A 22,289-nucleotide genomic window follows, 5' to 3' on the forward strand; every position below is an offset into this window, starting at 1 on the left:
GGTGATCAGACACCATGTGAGGTTCCAAACCCTAGACCAGAGATGCTTCAATTCCTGTACAAATGCCAACTACGTAGTATTTCCAGGTACCAATGCGAGTCATGGTTCGTTTCATTGGATCGGACCATGGAAATCCACTTTCTTTCCCCCCCCGCCTAGTTGACGCTAAAAACGGGATACGATTTAATATATCAATCAATCCATCATCAAATCAAACCACGTTGATCCAGACGTACTGGACGAAAAGAATCACACTACTGACGCCGACTTACTATACTCCAACTCAACATATCCCTCAACTCCCGCCCTCTCCAGACCCTGATCCACAGTCTCCCGGCTCAAATCCATCCTTCTGAGCTCAAACTCCCCAAAATAGTTCGCCTCCTCCGACACCTTCCGAAACCCCGCGCCCTCAAACAAGCCCAAACTGCGCCCATTCCCCTGCCCAATCTTAACACTAAGACACGAGAATCTCCACCCACTACTACTAACGCCAGCCTCCTCCCCTAGAGCCTTAGCAGCAGCCGGATCCCCTCTCACAAACTCCTCCAAAATCTCCACTTCATGATCAGCGATGTATCGCAGAAAAGCGAGCAGCGTGGCCTTCCCGTACCCCTTCCGCTGATTGCTCTTCTCGGCGATCATGAGCTCAATCTCGCCGATGATCTGGGGCTCCGAGTTCCCTTCCTCGCCGTCGTCAACGCGGAGGAAGAGATTCACGTCCCCGATCATCCGCTCGGAGCTGTCATCTTCATCGCGGAGTGGGGAGCCCCCCGTTCCTGTGGGGGAGGGCTGGCACACAATGAAGGTTAGTTTGTCCGGATCTTGGCGCCAGCTTTCTTGCATGGCGTATTCTTCTTCTAGAGAGAGTGGTTCTGAGGCTGTTGCTTCTTGGATTTCCTGGTGTTGGCTGGCGTTAGTTTTGGTGGTTTTTTTTCTTTCTTTGTCTAATCCTTGGGTATGAGAGTAATTGGATCTAAGGAGAACATGGAATGTAAAAACATACCTCATCTTTCATCCATTCATGGTAGCGGGGAACGTGCCATTTGGAGTAGGGCACTAAGAGCACCGTAGATGTCGAAATAGCTATACTAATCTGTTAGAGTACGTAACTTGGTGATTGTGGGTGGTGTGATTGATAGGGAAGATGGAAGCGGGCGTACCAGTTTTGGCATTTAACAACATTTTTAGCCGTGTCTAGTTTGATATGCTCGAAGTACAATGTCTATATTACAGTAGATATGTGGGGTGATCCGTAGAACTGGTCTAGATTGTATATTTCGTGGGGCAGGTTTTGGAAGATCAGATCCAGCGCCCAAAGTGGGAGAATTTAATTCCATTTATTCAATGTCTCTTTTCTTTTCTTTTTTTTTTTTTTTTTTTTTTTTTTTTTTTTTTTTTTTTTTTTTTTTTTTTTTTTTTTTTTTTTTTTTGCGCGAGTCTTGGCATTTGGGGCCACTTGAACATACTCCGATGCTTTTCTTGTTCGCTCCCCTTTGCTGGATCGTATCCGAAAGAATTTTTGATCTAGAAACGGGTGCTTTTTTGAGTAAAATATAAAATCATAGCTAGAACTGCATGGAGCTCGGTTGGGGGTGGAAATGCTAACTGTAAACAGCCTAAAGAGCGGTCCTTTTCAGCATCAATATCACAGGTCCTTGTGTTCTATAGGTGAATGTTTGTTTGGCCTATATTATAGCTATGTCATATTCTTGTGGGTATCTCATAAACCTTTGATACCTAATTTCACATACAAATCATTGCTTTTCCTGCTGCCCCGCGTATGTGCCGAATTTGACGACTTCTACCTCTAGCGTCTCGGTATCAACCAGTACCAGCTCGCCGGTTTCCTTGAACGTAGGAATGGATAACAGACGGACTCGTGGGCCAGGCGTGTTTTCATCTGTGCCGGTCATTTCGGTGTCGGTTCCAGTCAGCTTCAAGGGAGTGTCGCCTTCTATCACCGCGGTCTTGAATTGTGGCTGGTTACCAGCGAAGAAGATATGCGGACATGCTTCCATCACGAAAGGATCGTGTGTTTGGAATGGATAGGACCCTGTGATCAATTAGTAACTTCGTTCCAAGAGAATGTCATGGGAAAAGAGAACTCACAGATCGTATCCGGTGCGGTGGGGACGCCACATCTCCAACGCAACATGGCCTCCATGATTTTAACCCTGGCCTCGGCATCCCCATTAGCATCGACAGCACCACTCGAATTCGCAAAATCTAGATAGCGAAGGACGTCGTCGACATTCTGGCCGCTCGAACCCCACAGACGCCATCCCTCTATGTCACCTTCCCATGGATTCGTGACGCTATCGAACCATCCAGGCTCTGGGATTTCTCCAGCAGACGTGGTGGGGTTAGAGCAATATGCCCTAGATCGCGGGAACATAGCTCGGTGGATACCCTGTTGAGGTAGTGAGAAATTGGCTGGGTCGCTTGCGCCTGCCATAAGGGTAACAGGTATACTGGGTAGAATCTCGGCGAGGAAGTTATCGAACTGGGTAATCGGCGAAGCATTGTACGCAGAGGCATCATAGCCATATTTCCTTGGTCCACTTTTCTTCTTTGAAGTAGCTGCATCTTCGTTAGGGTCGGTGGTCATGCTTGCACCGAGAGAATTTCCTGCAATCACAAGCCTCGTAATTGCAGACGCTTCTGGGGGTGCACTCTCATCATTCACTGGTGATTGTGAACCTGTATAGCCAAGGAGATAGTCCGTTAAGAGCTCCAGAGATAGTGTATCGCCCGATGTTCCCGTTGTCCCAAGACCACTTACAAAAGCAATCTTGCTTTTGTCGGTTCCTTTCTGGGAAGACTGCCTTTCATCCCTCTCCCACCGACGGGGTTGACGAGCCAGATCAGGTACCTTTACATCGATAACCTCAAAGTCTCCATTCGAGTTCTCAGTCCCGAGCACGGCAACTATAGCTCCTGTAGCCAATTGGGTCGATCTAAGCGTGTTCCCAGTCAATCGCAGGCGACCTGACTCATCTTCTAGCATGGTTTGTGTTAATTCGGGGTGGGCAGGATCAAGATAAGTCGGACGAGGGGGAGGGGCTAATGTAAAGTTCTGCTACGGGATTAGCAGGTGCAAGTGTACGCGCATAAACACTGTTGACTTGCCTCTTTCGTCAGGTCATCCAAAATATTGGGCTTCAATGGCAAGTCCATGTAGATTGTGCCTGCAACCCAGCAAAGCTCTCCTTGCCTTACATCGAGCACTCTTTCCACGCGACGAGCATGCTCCCCGGCAATCTGTTTCGCAACCCAGCTGTGTTAGCATACATTCGACAGAGACTGTCCTACTTGCTCGGTCCATATGGTCCGATTGCGCACAAGATGCGCCTCATGTCATCGGAAACCCAGCGGGCAATACTCTTACACTGAAACCTTCCCATGTCTCAACCGCAATTTCCTCCACTGCCGGTTTTAACTTGGCCAGTCGCAAGAAGTACATATCGCCATATTGTTGTTGATAGTGCCTTTCCTGGCCAGAAGGCAATTGAAAGGTATGAAGAGGGTTATAGCTGGAGGAGGAACGATAGACGGGTGCATGTTCTTCGTCGCTGCGATCAAGATGAGAATGATTGTCAGTCACTGATTGACCATACAGCTGGGCGCGCAGGATGGGTGGGCACACCTTGGAGGGCGCAGAAATGGGTTTTCTGTACTGCCGGAGGCCATCTTGTGAAGTTGCTCCTTCGTAGCAGGAAGGCTGGAATAGCTTAAGAGAGAATTATATGCCAACCCGAAAAAGGTAAGATGTGTTTGTTGTGAACGATGAGTGCTATTTTGCTCCGTGAAGTTCAACGCGAATCACGCGTCTTTTGGCGTTCCGCGGGCAGCGTAATTACAGTACCGCTTTGGGCCAAGGCCGTTGGAGCGCTTGAATAAAGGCACTACGTTAATTCTTGCAGAACTTTTAGGCTCTTTAACATGAAATCTCATAGATTTCACCCTGTACCAATCATTCAATTGATATGCAAAGCAACAATATGTAAATTCAGAAAGAGCATGTCTCTCCCGGATTGAAGCAGCGCAAGCAAAAGACCAACCAGCACCATTTATTGGTCTACATCGACTCGGATTCGATATCCTAGAATGATGGACTAGCAATGGATTGAATTAATGTTGATCGTTCCAGAAACTATTTCGAACAAAGTGGATGCTTCGAATTCCTAAATCGGGAAGAAAGACCATTTGAAGCTTCAGTTTTTGGCCTTGACAAAGTGAACCCGAGGGCCGATCTGCTGCAACCTGATAAGGGATACGAACTTTGGACTGCCAAGCGAGATGGCGGAAACGGTAAAACATAGAGAGATACCTTTATGAGCTTTGAACACTCAACTGAGTGTTCTGCCTTAATTGGACTTCTGTTTTGGACATGAAACGTGCGCGTTACGTGCTGCCAGAATCACTAAAATATGCCCACGTCCGTAATAACTGTCATGCAGAACCCGAGAGGTGAGGTGGAACAACATGCAATTTCAAGTAGACTTCAATAGGTAAGTTGTCACAGGAGCAATTTACAGTTGCAAGGGATGGCTCAAGCCGCAGGGGACACGCTGCTGTCCATTCCACAGGCCGCATTCCTTCATCAACTTTGATTCACTTTTCGATCGGTCATTTCCTTGAGGTTGTTGACATACTGCAATATTCACTTGATTGGTCATGTTCTTTCCTTCTCCTTTCCTGATAGTATTCTGAAATTGGAGGCAGGAACATGGCAGGGAATGGAAGGGGCATCTCTCCCAAGTATAATATGCCTCTTTCATCCAGGCGCAAAACACTTACCTGTTAATATACCAGGTGCCTCATATTAACTCTACTATCTTCAAAGGCTGAATTGTTGTGGATCTTAGGGGCTTTCTTGACCGCCTCAAAAAGGGTCAAATATATCACGAGCAGTGTTGCATATACCCATTTCTCCGAATATGAGGGTGTCACGCACATTCAGCAGCCTTATAGGCAGTTTCATGGTTCTCAGCATGTTGCCATATGTTCTTACAGCATCATTCCAGTTGGATGCCTTAATGAGCAGCCCGCCATACCGTTTAATTCAGCGAAGCCTACCAGGGTCACTCGGAACTGCCCCCGAAGGAGCAGTAGGCTATCAGCCGCCACCCGGACCTGTTGTCAATAATGCTCAGCCGACAGAGACCAGGCCAGTGGTGGATAAGACAGCGACAGTGGCAAGCACAACGGCTACTCAAGGTCTATCGCGCGAGTCGAAACAAGAGGCAGCTGAACTTAACGGCACACCACCTGTGACGGCGTAAGTTTCCGTGTGCGCAGAATCATTGAATTATGCAGTTCACTGATTTCAAGATCTGAAGTAACCCGCGAGACAACGTTGCCATCCTGACTGGAACCGCAACAAAGACACAGGCGAGGATAGAGGGGACACAGGCGGCAACAGCTGTTCGAGATGTTGATTTAACCCCAGCCAGCCTATTCCTTTCAGTTGTCCTAACCGTATTGCAACTCTAAGGGAGGTCTTGCTCTAGCTGGTAGCTTACTTCCTATCTTGTCTTCCGTCTAATGGCGTTATACTCTTAAGACCCTTGTTTCTGTCTTTTGACTTATTACCGAACACTCTATTCTTCAGTGACCTTCAACCCTGGAGCCAAGCTCGGAAATGGAATCGGCCATCGTCCAAGTCAATTGTTCTTATGAAGTAATGTATAAAGCTCGTGGGAAGATATCATAGATTTCTGACTATAAAGAAAAAAACAAAAAAGAAAAGAAAAAAGTTTATGAAATCTTATACAGTCGCGTATAACGAGCATAACTAACAGCGCGTAGGTTCAGATGGAGCAACGAGAGAGCCGAAGCCTCGGTTCGGTTGGCGATCATCAGCTTTAAGGGCTCCGCTTCCCCGCATTCGTGCAGCAGACCCCAAGCTGTTCAAATCTCATATCTCTCCTAAATAATGCCCCTAAATAACCCCATTGGCCATTGCTGGCAAAAAGATCATCTGCCGGACTTCTAACAGCCGCGGCTCAAGAGTACTTGGACGGTAAGAGATGCCAACAGTGACTTTGGACAGTTATTCTTAAAACCTCTCTAATTGACTGACGAATATAGCATCTCAATAACTTTGTACCTTATTATACTCTACTCCTGGACAAGATTATTATATCGATCTACTCCAACTACTACAATGTCTCTTCAAACCCCCCTCTGTTCACTGCTCAAGATCCAGCACCCCGTCCTGCTGGCAGGAATGGCGCGTGCCTCTGGGGCCCCTCTAGCGGCCGCGGTTTCCAACGCAGGCGGTTTGGGAACAGTCGGCGGTCTGGGCTATACACCCGAGCAGCTTTCAGAGATGTTGACGGAACTCAAGGCTTCCCTACGGGACCCTTCTCTTCCCTTCGGCGTTGATCTGGCCCTACCTCAGGTTGGCGGAGGAGCCCGTGCTACAAACCACGACTACACCCACGGTCAGCTGGATCAGCTCATCGACGTTGTAATCTCCCATGGCGCCAAGCTCTTCGTCTCCGCAGTGGGTGTGCCCCCCGTGCGCGTCATCAAGAGACTACACGACGCCGGCATCTTGATCATGAATATGGTCGGAGCACCCAAGCACGCCGAGAAGGCACTCAAGCTGGGCGTGGACATCGTATGCGCCCAGGGTGGTGAAGGAGGTGGCCATACAGGCGACATCCCCTTCTCCGTGCTCGTCCCGGCGGTCGTCGACGTGGCAAAGAAATACAAGAGCCCACTGACGGGTCAACCTGCCTTGGTCGTGGCTGCTGGTGGTATCAATGATGGACGCAGTTTGGCCGCGTCACTGATGCTGGGCGCTGTCGGTGTCTGGGTCGGGACGAGGTTCGTTGCCTCGGAGGAAAGCAGTGCTAGTCAGTTGCACAAGGAGGCGGTCGTCGGGGCCCAATTTGGAGAGACGAAGCGGACCCTGGTCGTTTCTGGTCGGCCGCTGCGTATGCTGCCCAACGATTATATCAAGGACTGGGAAAGACGACCGGAGGAAATCGCCCGGCTGACGGCTAAGGGAATTGTCCCTATTGAACATGATTTCAACAACGACAAGGAGGACATTGAGATCCCTTACCTGATGGGCGATGTCTCGGGTATTATCAAGCAGATTAAACCCGCCGGGGTGATCGTACAGGAAATGGTCCAGCAGGCCGTGGACGTGCTGAGAACAGGAGGTTCATATATCAACGCAGGACCTGCTAGCAAGCTTTGAGTGGAACAGTATCTCAGATATGACGCTGCCCTGTTGAGTAACGTTGAAATGGATTTCATAGTAACATAATGATAACGTTTAGACATTCATGTTTTCACATGTACATACAAGTACAGAACGAAGGGAACAAAACTTGAAAGATCATGCTTTACTGCCTTTCTAAAGCTAACTAGTAGCATGAGAGAGCAACGGCAAGCAACAATCCTCATGCAAGAAGCCCTATTGCCCCAAAATTTGCATACATTAGAGATGCGACACGGAACATAGCCCGGCACAGCACAAGACAGCATGCCAGTCCGCATCTTCCTTTAGATGCCAATCCAGCTTCACAGGGCCAATTGCCGAATGTAAATTTAGTAGTAGTACTCAGCCAGATTGGGACATTGCTAACATAGACAGAGAGAACCCTGACCATCCAAGGCCGGCAATAGGTCCAAGAAAACCATACTCGACAAAAAGCAGACAAAAAGCGGGAGAACAGGACAATCGTCAGTGACATCCATTGAGCACGGCCTTGTTCCCGTTGGCTCGGGCCTCCAAGAGGTTCGGTGGTGGCGGCGGTCCAAACACAGGCTTCTCAGGCTGCTGTGGTGGTATGTTGCGGTCTCCGTTCATGTCCCGGTCCGTGCTGTCTTCGTACTCATCATCACTGATGCCTTCATCATCTTCTTCATCCTCGTAGTCTTCGTCGTATTCACTCTCTGTCCCCTCGTCATCGCCGTCTAGATCGGCCGCAAGACCTTGTCCACGACCTTGAGCTTGCATTCGGCGGCAAAGTGCTTCGAGGTGATGACTCTTCTTCCGCCACTTCTCAAGTTCTTCGTGGTTTCTGGTGCGTTCCTCGGCCATCTCGAGTATATTGCGGTTCGTCTGATCGTGTTTACGGGTGAGGGTGAGATTTTCCTTTTCCAGGCGTTTGGTCTTTTTCGACATTTCTTCCATTTCTTTGCGAAAAGTCAGAAATAACTCGTTGCTGTTGTTCAACGTATCCTCCACCTGCGATATTATTATTACCAGTCGATCAAAACCAGAGTCGAATCGGGTCATCGATCTCGATCCATACCTGCTTGAACTTCTCCACGTAGATGTTGAGCTGGCTGCGTAACTCGGCCTCGGTATGTGAAAACGTAGAAACTTGTGAACTTAAAGCCCGGCAGCGGGCGGCCTCGTTCTCGGCAGCACGGCGTTGCTCTTCATACTTAGCAGTGAGGCTCTGTAGCTCCGCGTCCTTACTGCGCAAGAGTGACTTGTAATGCACTTCTCGCGTTTCGAATTTCTCGCCAATGGTCTTGATCTTGACACGTAGTCTAAAGCACGAAACCCTCAGCAACATACATTGCCTTGCCGGATCACAGTACTTACGCTTCGTCCAGGTCAATGTCAACTTTCTCACTCCGAGGATTGCCCTTGGCAGCCATCACGTCTTGAATGTCATAGAGGAGGGAATCAAGACGCTCGTTCACGATCAACCGCGCCTTCTTTTCGGTATCCTCTAACTTCTTGTTCTCATCCTGTGGAGCAAGGGCCATCAATTCTCCGCATCGGAATCGTTGCGAGCAAGAGCAACCCACCTTGACCTTCTTATTTTCTTTCGTGAGCTCCCTGCACAGCTTCTCCAGTTTATCCTTCATGGTCACAGTCTTGTTCAGTTCCGATTTCCCCTTGTCTTGATCCTTCTGTAGTTGATCGGCCCGCTTCTTGCTTTTGGAATAGTCGCGGTCCAGCTTTTTCATGTCGGCCAACAGTTCGGTGTACTTCTTATGTACGGTCTCAAGGCGGGTCATTGGAGACTCGATATTGCTGAGGAGCTGGTTCAGGTCTCGTGTAGCTTTCTTAACTTCACGCTCTGTAGTCAGTTAGTACCAATCCTCCACACCAAAAAACAGAAAAAAAAAAAAAAAAACCAAAAAAAATAACTAAGTCGACAAATATCTCATATGCGGAACCAAGCCGCAGAGGCAGATCACGCACCAATTTCCGCTTCTTGGTCCTTCTCCCCAGCAGCATCCTGCTCCAGCTGCGAGATTTTTGCGGCAAGGAGTTTGGAAGTCTCATTCGGATCGGCCACTTTCTTCCCTTTGTTCTTTTTCGACATGGCTGCAGATGACATTGTCGGCCGTTACCAAATGGATAAGGCACGAGGTAGGTTGTGCGGTTTTCGACCTCGTCGGCGGTGATCGCGTGGCCAATCCACGAAATTGAAAAATGCGCAGACCGGACGGTGAGCGAAGCGGGCGTAACCAATCGGTGGCACTGGGGCAAACTCGCAACGTTCGTTGGCACTTCCCAATTCTACCCCGATAGGAAGGCTCTCGACGGTCTCGAGAAGGTGGCGCTTTAGTTCAGGCCGAGCACTAGCGGAGAGAACCCTGGTAGCCTTTTGCCAGACTCGCAGAACTCGGAGGTAATGGATCACCAAGATCCTACGCAACCCAAGTTCTGCAGAGCCTCGGAAAAAACACACGAGCGGAGGGCAAGCAGCAGTGTGTGCTGTAAATGTACAGCAAGCAGTCTTGCGGGGATCGACGAGGGAGCGGCAGGTCTTTCGAGGAATCTTTTGCCGGGGAAGAGAGGATCGAATGGAAGCCAGTGAGTGGTAAGAGGGGGTATGTTGCGCACTTGACCAGCACTAACCCCGATTCGAAAACTTCTCTTGGCAACCAATGATTAACATCAATCCATTTCAGTTCTCCAACCTCTCCAACTACCACGCTTTCCTTTTCACCAATTGCTCAAAACCGATTACACACCACCGAACGGTCATTCAAATAGGTCTCTGGAGCATTTGAAGAGCGTCTACCGCCATTTCGTTGCGTGCCTGAGGTTTTACAGTTCCACCCGGCCTGTCCGGCTGACGTGCGAGTGGTTCTTCCGATCCATTGCCTTCGGTACCCTACAAACGGCAACGGACTTTCTTGCCGGGGTGAAGAATCATACCAAAGGTAGAGGGTACCTCAAGAAAACTCCGCGGCCCTATAAGTAGTATCTCTAGGCTGTTCTTGCCTTATTTGACATTGTGCAACGCGATGTTGCGTTCTTCTTTGGGGACAGGCAAAAGCCGAGTGCCTGTGTTGCGGCAGCCTACCTATGGACGCTGGCTAAGGTCCAACAATCATGCACTTCGGTGGAATCAGTTTCGGAGAGCTGCATCGACAGTAACTAACCTCGAGAGCTACCCTAATGTGGGAGAGCAACTCCATGGGTTCACTGTTCAAGAGAAAAAACACGTTCCAGAGCTACACCTCACTGCGGTCCGGTTAAAGCATGACAAAACAGATGCGGATTACCTCCATGTAGCAAGGGAAGACAAGAATAATGTGTTTGGAGTGGGATTCAAGACCAATCCTCCCGATGCGACAGGCGTTCCTCATATTTTGGAACATACTACGCTATGCGGTAGCGAAAAGTAAGCATTCCCTGGCTGAAGCTCATATAGAAAGGATGTCTTGAACAGGCCTTTTCTCGCTGTCAAACAGATCATATGCTAATACGAAATATCTTAAAAGATATCCTGTCCGTGATCCCTTCTTTAAGATGCTCCCCCGGTCTCTTTCGAATTTTATGAATGCTTTCACCTCCGCCGACCATACTACTTACCCATTTGCAACAACGAATCAGCAAGACTTCCAAAACCTTCTATCTGTCTATCTGGATGCTACACTTCACCCGCTGCTCAAGGAAGAAGATTTCAGACAGGAAGGATGGCGACTGGGGCCGGAAGATCCCCGCGCTGGTGACGCTCGGGACGGAAAGCCGGAAGATGTCTTGTTCAAAGGCGTCGTGTATAACGAAATGAAGGGCCAAATTTCAGACGCAAATTATCTTTACTATATTAAGTATCGGGAGAGCATTTTCCCAGCGCTTAACAACTCTGGAGGAGATCCCCAGTACATCACTGACTTGACACACAAGCAATTGGTCGAATTTTCACAGCGAAACTATCACCCAAGTAACGCCAAATTCTTGACCTACGGTGATATGCCTCTCAGTGCTCATTTGAAGCAGATTGGTGATGTATTGGATGGTTTTGGCAAGGGAGAGGCGGACACCTCCGTCAAGCTCCCCATTGACCTTAGCCGCGGTCCTTTGAACGTAACTGTTCCAGGGCCTATTGATACATTCGCCGACGCCGACAAACAATATAAGACTTCAACTTCTTGGTATCTTGGAGATACAAGCGAGGTTGTTGAAACGTTCTCGGCCGGCATCCTGTCCTCCTTGCTGCTAGATGGCTATGGCTCTCCGATGTACCGGGCATTGATCGAGAGCGGCTTGGGCTCGTCATTCACTCCTAATACAGGTCTTGATACCTCTGGAAAAGTGCCTGTATTCTCTGTCGGCCTCACTGGCGTCGGCGAGGAGGATGCTCCAAAAGTCAAAGAAGCTATTCAGAGGGTCTATCAGGACAGTCTTTCTACTGGGTTCAGTGACGAGAAAGTTCAAGGCTTCCTCCACCAGCTAGAGCTCGCACTGAGACACAAAACAGCAAACTTCGGTATTGGTGTCATGGAGAAGACCATTTCCTCATGGTTCAACGGTGTAAACCCAATGAAGGAGCTCGCCTGGAATGATGTCATCAACGAGTTCAAGAAGAGATATCAACAAGGAGGTTATCTTGAATCATTGATGCAGAAGTACCTGATGAACGATCGTTGCCTGACATTTACCATGGTTGGTACGCCTACATTTCATCAAGAATTAGACCAGCAGGAAATGGTTCGGAAGGAACAGAAGCTCAGTCAACTTGTTGAGCAACATGGATCTATGGAGAAAGCTATCTCTACTCTTCGAGAGCAGGAGCTGCAGTTGCTCAAGACGCAAGAGGAGGCACAACATGCTGACCTTGGATGCTTACCTTCCCTGCGTGTTGAGGACATTTCGCGAGAGAAAGAGCACAAGCCGGTGCGGGAGTCGAAGGTCGACGACATCGATGTTGTCTGGCGTGAGGCCCCAACCAATGGCCTGACGTATTTCCAAGCATTGAATGCTTTCGACGACCTTCCGGATGACCTTCGACTGCTCATGCCCTTGTTCAACGACTGCATCATGCGTTTGGGCACTGCGAATAAGACTATGGAACAGTGGGAAGACCTGATCAAGTTGAAGACCGGTGGGGTTTCATCATCCGCATTCCACACTTCGTCTCCAGTTGAACTCGGCAAGTTTGATGAGGGGCTTCAGTTCTCTGGTTTCGCTCTGGATAAGAATATTCCCGACATGTTAGAAATCCTGACTACTCTTATAACGGAGACGGACTTTACTAGTGCCTATGCGCCAGCTATGATCCAGGAATTATTGCGACTGACTACAAATGGCGCGCTGGATAGTGTTGCTGCATCAGGTCATCGCTTTGCCCTCAATGCTGCTGCTGCAGGTCTTTCTCGCAGCTTTTGGGTACAGGAGCAGCAGTCCGGTCTGGCACAGCTACAAGCTACTGCTAATCTCCTGCGCGATGCGGAGACTTCCCCCGAACGGCTGGCAGAATTGATTGAAAAACTTCGTTTGATCCAATCTTTCGCCATCTCCAAATCATCTAGTTTCCGTGTTCGCATGGTGTGTGAGCCAAGTAGCGCACATCAAAACGAAGTCGTTCTGCAGAAATGGCTGGCTGGCTTGCCACAGATCCGCTCACCTACATCTGGGAATGCCGGGTCAATGCAGCAAGTTTCTAGTAAAGCATTTTACGAAATGCCTTACAAGGTTTACTACTCAGGGCTGGCTATGCAAACAGTTCCGTTCGTTCACAAATCCAGCGCACCACTTAGTGTGCTCTCTCAACTCCTTACGCATAACTATCTTCACCCGGAGATTCGGGAGAAGGGAGGTGCCTATGGTGCAGCAGCCAGCAACGGTCCGGTCAAGGGTATTTTTGCCTTGACCAGTTATCGGGACCCGAACCCCCTCAATACTCTAAAGGTATTCCAGAACAGCGGCATCTTCGCCCGTGACCGTTCCTGGTCTGAGCGGGAATTAAATGAGGCCAAATTGGGTATTTTCCAAGGCCTGGACGCCCCAATGAGTGTTGATGAGGAAGGATCCAGATATTTCATGAGCGGCGTAACGCATGAAATGGATCAGCGCTGGAGAGAGCAGCTCCTCGATGTCACTGCGAGGGATGTTAATGAGGTTGCACAGAATTTCTTGGTGGACGGCCCTCGGCAATCGGTATGCCTGTTGGGTGAGAAAAAGGACTGGGCAGAGGGTTGGGATGTGCGGAAGCTTTCCATGAACGCTGGTGAAGTTGAAGCAATTCCCGAGGACGCCTCTACTGCCGCCTAGAAGCTGGGAAGTATCAACAGTTCATGATTTTCATATTTGGATGAGCACATGTATCATATATCCCTGTATTTTTATATGACCTTTGTGTGTTTATGTGTGTATATAGACTTCTGCTTTGTATTATACCTCCTATCCCCACTCGTCTTTTTTCTCCCACTTTCTGGTCAGTGCATATGTACTACCATGCACAACCAATACACCATGAACGCGCGTCTCCAGAGCAGAAACACCCTCTCCATTACCGGTCTTCATCTCCATGATCGGTAGATGGCTGTTTTTCCTGCCCTATTGATGGGCAGGGAAAGGCAAAAATCAAGCGCAAGATCAACCAGAATGTGAGCCTCTTAACGGTACACTTCTGACCTCCGTTTTTCAGACCCTCCCTGGAAATCTCTGTCAGCCTACGCAGGGCGGACTAAAAACGTGAGAACATATCAGGCAGAGTATTACACACCTTATGGATGACTGGCACCTGTTGGTATCTCCATTGAAAGTGAGGTGTGTGTTACCTGTTTCCGTGCCGTGGCATTGAAAGTTAAGCCGTATCAAAGTTACAATCGTGGCTGTAAAAATTCAAGGAGAAAGGAACAATCATTTCTGTTCCGTGGATGGCCGAGGTAAACGAAAAGATGGCCTTCCTTGTACTACATACATAAGAACGTGATACTTCCTGTGAGTGAGCGTAAGACCACGGCGATAATTTAACTGTTCACTGATCAAAAACAAAATTCAAACAACTGACGAGTAACGACCCCATAAATTTATTGTTGTGGTGCCTCTCACGTGGTCATGTAGATCTCGTGGTCTACTGTTCGTTCCTTCTTTATCATCGTCTAGTATTTTGGTTATCTCGGGCTTTACACTTCCATCCTAGATCATGATCTCAGTGACCTCTATTCACAGGAAGAGGTGCTAAAGAACGATGCAATACCATGCCATGCCACTGTGCCTGTCATCATGAAGAAAAGCGATGCCATTGTGCTGGGCCCCAAGCCTACCAAAGCGTGCGGTAGGTGGACTCTTACTATGTTGCATGCAAGCAACACTTGTCAAGATCCTGACAGTGTATAGTCAACTGCCGCAGGTTGAAGGTTAGGCGCTAGTGAGATACATTCGTCATGCGAACTATGTACTAACAGGCTTCAAGATGAAATGTGAGGTCGATGGGACTCCTCCATGTCGTCGATGTCGCCATGCAGACGCCGCTTGTGTGTTCAAGCCTAGGTCTAATGTTGGCGCTAATCCTCAGAGTGATGGTTGGGGTTGTATTATGCTTACTGATTCCAGGCTGCGGCTGCCCATGAGATCGTGTCATTATCGGAGGGTGGACAATGCACAACTTTATTGTCTCACTTGGCACAGTCTGATCCAACTGCAGGGTCCGTTCTCAACCGGCTGGATAGAATTGAGGCCATTCTAGGAATCCAGAAGGGAAGATATGCCGTAGGGACGGTCGGTGTTGATTCGGATCAAGACGAAGAGGCCAGCATGCCCAATTCAGAACTATCGAAAGCTGTCAGGCATCTCAGACTCATTACTCGCCCACCACAAAATAATAGTCTTTGGTCTTATTCCACAGTCAAGGGTCTATGGGAAACGTATGTTGCTTTATTGTCCTCATTCTTCCGAATGGCGGAAGCTCATTGAAGCATAGATTTCTCAACAATCTACCACTACTGCACTTTTTAAAGGACCAGAGAGCTTTCTCCTCCCCTTCGCCCCTGTTGCTTGCCTCCGTGCTCTACATATCTGCACTCCATAACCCAACCAAGGAACTTGCATCATTGGCAAGGGAGTATTTTGTAGCCACATGTGATGCTATCACTGAACTGGTTATCCCAATTCCCCAACCAAATGCCCTCGGTGGATTTAAATCAAATCCTGCAGGTCGGAATCATCTAAGCTGCAAAGATGAAGACAAGACGTTCCAAAACATCCTGGGCCTTATATTGGCTAGTCTGGTGTCCGAGGCCTACATCGGGACCACTGACAAGTGGATAGCAATTGCCTACCGACTCTTGCTGGACAGCTGCCCGACTGACTTGAATGATATGACCCAAGACTGGTGCGGTCTACTGTCTGGAATCCAGGTAAAATCATAGTACCTGTGGTGCTTAGGCAGTGCTAATTACCTTAGGTGATTGATATCGAACATGCCTCCATGCATATGTGTCATCCTCTGCTACCTCGACAACCGCCGACTCCATCTCTCCAACAACTAAACAGCCACGAGGGGGATGCATATCGAGGTCTAACACAGATTATGCACCAGGGACTCAGTCATTTCGTGGGACGGTGCCTACCTACTATATGGTCGTTCGTTAGCTCGACTGGAATCGACTCCACGAGTCATGTCCGTACACCCTTCACAGATGAAGACTCTAGGGTTATTCGACTCTGGGCAAGGAGGCTTGATGACTGGCTTGTCCGATACAATGGGACATCCCGTAGGCACTGATTAGCTCGGTCTCCTGTGAAAGTGTGCTAATGTTGTTTCCGAAGAACCCTCTCCATCAGACCGCCAAGGAATTCTCATTCTTCTACAATACCACCTTCACAAACTATACGTGCTGTCGATCTATCATCCAGCCCGTGGATTTGATATGAGCTCCACGAACATTACTCCATCAGAAAGGCATGAATTGCTAGTATCAGCACGGGCCGTGCTACGACTTCGCCAAGACGATGCCAGCATATGGTCTAACTGGGACCTCATAGTACGTACCACCGCGCAGTATTAGGCCGCCAATGAAGGCTAAGAGATACAGATGATAACATGGGCGGCAATGCTCCTCTTGCGGGGTGTGGAGGACGGTATGATATGTCAAGATGGTATGGAAGCCTTGTTCTTCTAAGCAAGATCTCTAAACAAACTCATCTTTTCTAGATCTGTGTCTTATTCAAACACACATCAGCAGCCTAGAACGAAGTGATCCCTCAGTACCTAGCATTCATGGGGTGCTTGCAGACCGAATTCAGTCCAGCATGCAGAGCATGCACACCACGCCTGATATGAGCCATGAATTGTCTTTCCCGCCACCCAACGTGGATCATTCATGGACAATTTTTGATCAAGAGATAATGGCACTCGCAAACCCGTCCTGGCTTTTCGAAGGGCCTTCGGTCGGTTCAACCCAGACTGAACTCTCACAGCATTCAGCAATGTCGTCAGCACGGTACACCGATGGTCTAACCACCACCAGTCCCAATAGCTTCGACCCCAGCAAACAGTGGGGCCCCACAGAACAGCTGGCTGGTGTACGGATGTCAAGGTTTAATCCAACTTTCAGCCATGGCAAAGCAACGGGCAATGATCGCTATTTACTATGATTGAACTGTTTTATCAAGTACAACCGTTTGTTGAGAATAGACCGTGAACTATCTTTCTGTCTTTAGAAAAAGATCTCTCTCTTTCAAAGCTCAGACTACTCACTACAATGTAAAAGCGCAAGAACCTAGTACGTTTCATTCATTTCTGATCGTATCGGGTATAGAATTGTCATTTCATCAGTCGTTATACTGTACAAAGCTATATGGCTGCCACATAGCACAAGATGTCACGGCACCTTGCTTTACCTGTACATGAGCTCTGGTGCCAAAGATCCACTCGACTTAAGATGTCGGTGTTTGGTTCCTTACGTTGACTATTAGTTGCTGTCAGGTCAATGATTCGGAGGATCTTCTTTGTTGTTTTCTGCTGAGTCCGGCTGGCCTTCAGGCTCCAGGCCTTCACTTGCTGCCGGTGATGTCAGCGGTAGAGGCGGGAATGGTTCTGTCTGCGAAAAATCACCAGACATTCTTCCGGTGGAGAGTTCACTTTCTCCTGCTGATTCGAGGGGAGTATTAACGGAAAGTTCAGGGAGAGCAGTCTCCGTAGAGACAGTTGGAGAGGGAAGTACAAGGGGTTGTGGAGTGGACTAAACGTTCGTGGTGTTAGCTTTCGTTGTTATAACGTGGAAGCGGGCTACACTCGCATACCTGGTCTCTCGCTTGACTCAGGCCGCGACTTGAAGCCAGCTGTCGCGCAGCAAGTCGTTTCCTTATGATCTCTGATTCTTCCTGGCGTTCTGCTTGTTCCTCCTCCTTGTGTAGATCAACTATTGATGGAGCGGTGATATCCTGTGCGACATCAATATAAGAGTTTTGAGGGGATCGTAGTCGACTGCTTCGCTTCTTTCTCTTCTTTTTCGATTCTTTTGACGCCAAGCTAAATGAGCCTGATACAGACCTCATACTCGCAGGCTTATCACTAAACTGATCTTCCGACTCCAGACCAGTCCCTCGACGGCTGCCTAACGCCATAGCAAATTCATCATCTAACGGTACCGCATCTTCCTCCTCATCGCTGGGGATCAGATCACCACGCGAACTCAAAGAATTTGCAGTTTCTCGTGATGACTGGGTTGAGCTGCGGTACCTTCCGGTTTTGCCGTTGGAACTCGGTCCTTCATTCTCCTCCTCTGCCTCCATCAGAGGCTCGTCTTCATGTGCATGCATCCGCAGTCCGGTAGGATGCTCTTGCAGGTCAGCCACGGAGGGCTGATATTTTAAACCTCGGGCCCCGAACCTCCATGGGAAGCGCTCCAGGAAACCCAAAAACGACGAGCTTGGAATAACAGTCGGATCATTCCGATCATCTGGAACTAACACGCTACTTTTTCTCCTTGCCCGTCGCGTGCCATAACTCATCTTCCGTTGTCTGCGGGGCTGTTCAGAACTTCCACGCGTCAACCCACTGCCTGCTAATAAGCGATCAAGCTCATCAGTACCCCACCCCAGTAATCTGTCGTCGGCATCATCATTGTCCCAATCATCATAGAAGTCAAAAATTGCCTCGGCGCGGCCCCTGCGCCGACGACGAAGCTGGTCTTCCCGGCTCGGGAGGCAAGGTGCGGCACATGCGTAAATGCAGTTCCCTATCGTCGCAAAGCATGGTAGGATGTAGTGATGGGAGAACGTATACAGTCCTTCTTGAGCCGTCTCATTTGCAGTTTCGAGGTTATGAGATATCTGGTTGATAGTCTGGCGGACACGGGGGTCTCTGGGTCGCATCATCTTGGATGGTCGTTGATTCGTTGATAACCGTCACGCAACGGCTTTAGGTGCGGTGAGCACAAGTCACTACAACGTCACCTAAGAGGCCCCATTGAATTATCAGGATAGTCAGTGGAATATTTCGCTGCTGCCTATTCCCGTCCGGAAACTTCTAAGATATCCCATTAAAAGTACGCGAGGTGAAGTGATCCTGGGGTCGAGATGAGGCCTGAGGAACGCAACCTCTAGTCTCCACGATGTCATCACCTTACCTTAGTCAGCGGGGCACGTGCCTATCCAAAGATAGTACACAACGCCTAGCCATCGATTTGCCCAACTAGTTCTTAATATAGATATATCTCGCTTCATCATGGTTTATTACATCCGTTTTCTCAAAACCCCAAGAATCCAGAAGCAGAAAGCAGGGTCTTTGTCTGTTTCCGCGCTTATCTGCATCACCACCGACTTAGGAGATTCGTTTCTAGCACAGGATGTGAATTTAGTCGTATCATTGAGCCTCCAGGATTCGGAAAAGGTTCTACATCAGGAGCCATTGAGTTGGAAAGCTGGCAAACGGGAACTTGCTATATTAATGGGACCGTTTCATCCACAGCTTTCCCAACATGCCATTGTTCTGAGTGTTGCTGCAGCTGATCGTCGAAAGCATCATCCGCCTTCCCCAGACAATCTACTAGGGAACCCCGGTGTTCCCCTAGTGATTTCTGGATGGAGCGCACCTTTTGGTGGGCCAGAGCCCTTGGTAGCTGAGAAACTCGTCGAAAGACGCTTTGGGCCGAAGGGTCATCTAGACCTCAGGATATGGGAAGAAACCGGAAATAGCATTGCCCGTCATATCTGGTGAGGCCTTTCCATTCCGATATTATACCCGTGCCTCTAAGACTAGGAACCAGGGATGCAGCCATTGCATCAGTGATCTATCTCCAGCAGATAGCTGCAGGAGACTCAACAATCACAGTACCACTACTTTCAAAACTACTACAACTAGAACGCAATGCCCCTCTTCGTGTCATCGAACTGGGATCAGGGTGCGGTATCGTCGGGATAGCATTGGCGCAAATGCTTCCTGAATGCTCCACCCTACTCACAGACCTGCCAGAGGTCGAAGAGATAGTAACACAAAACATAGCAGTTGCCAAACCGACACCGTCCTCCAACCTTGAGTATCGAACCTTGGACTGGGACGAAGCGCTCCCAGAAGACCTTCGTAACGACTCTATCGACTTGGTCCTTGTATCAGACTGTACCTACAATGCAGACAGTTTGCCTGCCCTAGTTTCGGTCCTGGACCGTCTCGTTCAGTCATCACCGGATGCTATCATTCTTGTGGCTCTGAAGAGACGACATGACAGTGAGACCATTTTCTTTGACTTGATGCAGTCGTCAGGGCTCTCCAATCTGCATCATGACAGCATGCAATTGCCCTCGCAACACGACCAGTTTGACCAGATTGAATTGTATTGTTATGGAAACAAGACAAGACACCCAAAACCCATCGCGACATAAAAGGCCTCCCAGTTCATTAACAATTCGCCTGACTCAAAAGGATATGGCAAACACTCTTTCGCAGTCGTACTTGCTGCTACGGGATGACGGACAGTATGTTTCGTATCCCGCTTCTACTTCTCGCTTTTCTTTGGACCCTTTCCGCTCTGCTGTAACTGGCCGCCGGGATAATGCGTTCTCGTCATTTTTAACACATACATAATAGCTAACCATGAAGTAGTTATGGCTACTCGGCAGCTAACGGCACTCTTGTAACTGCATATGCCTACGCCGATTTTGCGCACATGCACTTGCACATCGGCTTTCAGTGTTGGGCGCTTAGGTAAAGATTTATCATAGCAAGAGACATCACTTACGAAAGATATAAAATACCCTCAGAAGTATATGGGCTTGTTTTGGAAGGCCAACGTTTTACACCACAAGGTTCCATTCGTCTTTCCACAATTACAAGTACTCTGCAACTTGAGACTAAGAATTAGTTCCTTGATGCAATAATTTCCCCAAATCTATCCATGTTGTCAATTTCCATGGTCATTCAGGTATTTCGATGGCTTCTGCCAAGACGTCCTAATCAGGCAGATCAACTTCTCAGTTGGTGAGAAACTACTCCTTCACTTTCTACCTAGATAGGATCGAACTCTCCCTTCCGACACCTACGTTTTTGAACTTCGGTTATGAGGCAGCAATCCTTTGATTTGATTGTGCTTCCAGATACCTGACGCCTTGACATCGTTCCAAATTTTGTGTAGGGAAAAGCGGCCTCTTGAGCGGATTGGCCGACGTCTTTGGCTCCCTACTCGGGAAAGGACTTGCTCAAGGGTAGAGTCAAGAGGTATGAAATCTGAATCACTGCTTAAGGAAGTATTGTGAAAGGTATCGTAGGCTATACCAGGTAACATGAGGCGATGCTTGTTCCCTTTGAAAATTTGCTTGCTAGCAGTGAGACTGTGAGAACGAGATGGAGGCATGACGGGCAACCCATTCCCAGGATACCTCGACTCGTTTGAACTACAACGAGCATTCCAGGAACATCTCCTTGAAAAGGCACTAAAGTTTGCCGCCAATGTCACAGCACAGAGAGGGAGGAAACCCAGACGGACAGAGTCGTTCATTGTTCCACTAGAAGGTTCACACGGAGGTATAAACGAAGCCTTGACGCAAAGAGCCCACAGATCTGCATATATGCGACAAACAACGTAGACATCGCCGTCCACCATCTCGAATTCATCATACTGTCGTTCGTGGTCAAGCAAAGTATACGAGGGATCGATGCAAATGACCAGTGATCCCTCTTGTAGAGCCCATCTCTCCCCAGAATCAAGCCGTATGTCCTTTTGGAATTTCAAGCGTGTGCAAAGACCTGGTTTTACTTGACGATAGGAACACTCTGATGGGCGAATGTTCGGCAAAGGCTCGTCTGAAGATAAAGGCCGGTCCAGCCAGCTGCTCGCAGTGATTGAGGTTGAGTTGCGCCACTTTGGCTTGCAATCTTCCCAGCCTACCTTTGTACACAATCAATTAGTATGGCATACATTTCCCGAGTGCAATGACATCTCTCACTAGAAGAGGAACACCCACTGATACTGACACATTAGCATCGATACCAGCAAGGGTATCCGCGGTGGCAGCTGTTACTTGGCAGGAGACGCCGTGGTCATGGTTTATTGACCAAGGGTTGGTCCCACGTTCCTTATACAGGGCGTCCAGAGTCTCGCGGAGACTATCACTATCGCAATTACACTCTTCCTCGGATTTATAACACGTTTTACAGCCTGCAACGGCCGTAGGCTGGTCCTCCGTCTGAGCCGAACTGGAGACCCAAACCGGAGGCCGATGGAAATAGACACCATGCCGACGCTTTCGAGCCACAGAGTCCTGCGGGTATTCTGAGTCCGACCAGTCGCTGAAATCCGCAAACAAATCATCAGAGGAATCTGAACTTGACGTATCCGCGTAACGCGCACCCACGAGATTTTGGTTCTTGTCCATGCATGAGGCCGTGTCAGAGCCGAGCATGTTTGTGTATGCAGCCATATTATATACTAAAATAAGTCAGACGAGGAGAAGATATGCAACAAATATTATGTCTGCGCTGTAACCTTGTAGTTCTGTGAATGGTTGAAAGCATTGAGCGTGTTTTTTCCTATGGATCTTAAGCGAGGCCATGGCTTGTTCGCAGCTGCCCTCGCATGTAGACAAACACTCGTAGACCCCCAAGGAAGGTGCACTATAC

At 48.7% G+C, this 22,289-nt stretch overlaps 10 protein-coding genes across 10 annotated transcripts; 5 read left to right on the plus strand and 5 right to left on the minus strand.

The window, feature by feature from the left end:
- Positions 1–11: 11 nt before the first annotated feature.
- Positions 12–1,297, minus strand: BDV38DRAFT_163139 (uncharacterized protein). Its single transcript, XM_032051820.1, has 3 exons — positions 1,164–1,297; positions 1,007–1,086; positions 12–900 (listed from the first exon to the last, which is right to left on the minus strand). The coding sequence occupies exons 1-3, from the start codon at positions 1,183–1,185 to the stop codon at positions 250–252; spliced, it is 753 nt and encodes a 250-aa protein (XP_031910332.1). The 5' UTR covers positions 1,186–1,297; the 3' UTR covers positions 12–249.
- A 460-nt stretch (positions 1,298–1,757) lies between these two features.
- On the minus strand, positions 1,758–3,693 carry BDV38DRAFT_295391 (DNA-directed DNA polymerase delta subunit POL31; the record flags this gene model as incomplete). Its single annotated transcript, XM_032062699.1, has 5 exons — positions 1,758–2,056; positions 2,113–3,079; positions 3,133–3,264; positions 3,392–3,606; positions 3,681–3,693. The coding sequence occupies 5 exons, from the start codon at positions 3,691–3,693 to the stop codon at positions 1,758–1,760; spliced, it is 1,626 nt and encodes a 541-aa protein (XP_031910333.1).
- Positions 3,694–4,997: 1,304 nt separating this feature from the next.
- On the plus strand, positions 4,998–5,499 carry BDV38DRAFT_285932 (uncharacterized protein; the record flags this gene model as incomplete). Its single annotated transcript, XM_032060583.1, has 2 exons — positions 4,998–5,284; positions 5,346–5,499. 2 exons carry the CDS (start codon positions 4,998–5,000, stop codon positions 5,497–5,499), a joined length of 441 nt encoding a protein of 146 aa, XP_031910334.1.
- Positions 5,500–5,985: 486 nt separating this feature from the next.
- Positions 5,986–7,262, plus strand: BDV38DRAFT_163237 (NAD(P)H-dependent flavin oxidoreductase). Its single transcript, XM_032051823.1, has 2 exons — positions 5,986–6,028; positions 6,097–7,262. Exon 2 carries the CDS (start codon positions 6,173–6,175, stop codon positions 7,217–7,219), a length of 1,047 nt encoding a protein of 348 aa, XP_031910335.1. The 5' UTR covers positions 5,986–6,028; positions 6,097–6,172; the 3' UTR covers positions 7,220–7,262.
- A 201-nt stretch (positions 7,263–7,463) lies between these two features.
- Positions 7,464–9,477, minus strand: BDV38DRAFT_163172 (taxilin). The gene is made up of 5 exons (XM_032051821.1): positions 9,191–9,477; positions 8,791–9,065; positions 8,582–8,730; positions 8,283–8,526; positions 7,464–8,215 (listed from the first exon to the last, which is right to left on the minus strand). The coding sequence occupies exons 1-5, from the start codon at positions 9,327–9,329 to the stop codon at positions 7,709–7,711; spliced, it is 1,314 nt and encodes a 437-aa protein (XP_031910336.1). The 5' UTR covers positions 9,330–9,477; the 3' UTR covers positions 7,464–7,708.
- Positions 9,478–10,245: 768 nt separating this feature from the next.
- On the plus strand, positions 10,246–13,498 carry cym1 (pitrilysin family metalloprotease cym1; the record flags this gene model as incomplete). Its single annotated transcript, XM_032060584.1, has 2 exons — positions 10,246–10,625; positions 10,726–13,498. 2 exons carry the CDS (start codon positions 10,246–10,248, stop codon positions 13,496–13,498), a joined length of 3,153 nt encoding a protein of 1,050 aa, XP_031910337.1.
- A 479-nt stretch (positions 13,499–13,977) lies between these two features.
- BDV38DRAFT_163199 (uncharacterized protein) lies at positions 13,978–17,130 on the plus strand. The gene is made up of 9 exons (XM_032051822.1): positions 13,978–14,507; positions 14,570–14,589; positions 14,646–14,729; positions 14,786–15,096; positions 15,153–15,588; positions 15,636–15,945; positions 16,001–16,215; positions 16,267–16,330; positions 16,386–17,130. The coding sequence occupies exons 1-9, from the start codon at positions 14,456–14,458 to the stop codon at positions 16,826–16,828; spliced, it is 1,935 nt and encodes a 644-aa protein (XP_031910338.1). The 5' UTR covers positions 13,978–14,455; the 3' UTR covers positions 16,829–17,130.
- Positions 17,131–17,160: 30 nt separating this feature from the next.
- BDV38DRAFT_273630 (uncharacterized protein) lies at positions 17,161–18,553 on the minus strand (the record flags this gene model as incomplete). Its single annotated transcript, XM_032057710.1, has 2 exons — positions 17,161–17,415; positions 17,477–18,553. 2 exons carry the CDS (start codon positions 18,551–18,553, stop codon positions 17,161–17,163), a joined length of 1,332 nt encoding a protein of 443 aa, XP_031910339.1.
- Positions 18,554–18,760: 207 nt separating this feature from the next.
- Positions 18,761–20,446, plus strand: BDV38DRAFT_163253 (protein N-lysine methyltransferase family protein). The gene is made up of 3 exons (XM_032051824.1): positions 18,761–19,390; positions 19,444–20,149; positions 20,277–20,446. The coding sequence occupies exons 1-2, from the start codon at positions 18,903–18,905 to the stop codon at positions 20,054–20,056; spliced, it is 1,101 nt and encodes a 366-aa protein (XP_031910340.1). The 5' UTR covers positions 18,761–18,902; the 3' UTR covers positions 20,057–20,149; positions 20,277–20,446.
- On the minus strand, positions 20,447–22,090 carry BDV38DRAFT_295394 (uncharacterized protein; the record flags this gene model as incomplete). The annotated part of the gene is made up of 2 exons (XM_032062700.1): positions 20,447–21,558; positions 21,617–22,090. 2 exons carry the CDS (start codon positions 22,088–22,090, stop codon positions 20,710–20,712), a joined length of 1,323 nt encoding a protein of 440 aa, XP_031910341.1. The 3' UTR covers positions 20,447–20,709.
- Between the last annotated feature and the right edge of the window lie 199 nt (positions 22,091–22,289).

This window comes from Aspergillus pseudotamarii (assembly GCF_009193445.1).
Source record: "Aspergillus pseudotamarii strain CBS 117625 unplaced genomic scaffold BDV38scaffold_55, whole genome shotgun sequence".
NCBI lineage: Eukaryota > Fungi > Ascomycota > Eurotiomycetes > Eurotiales > Aspergillaceae > Aspergillus > Aspergillus pseudotamarii.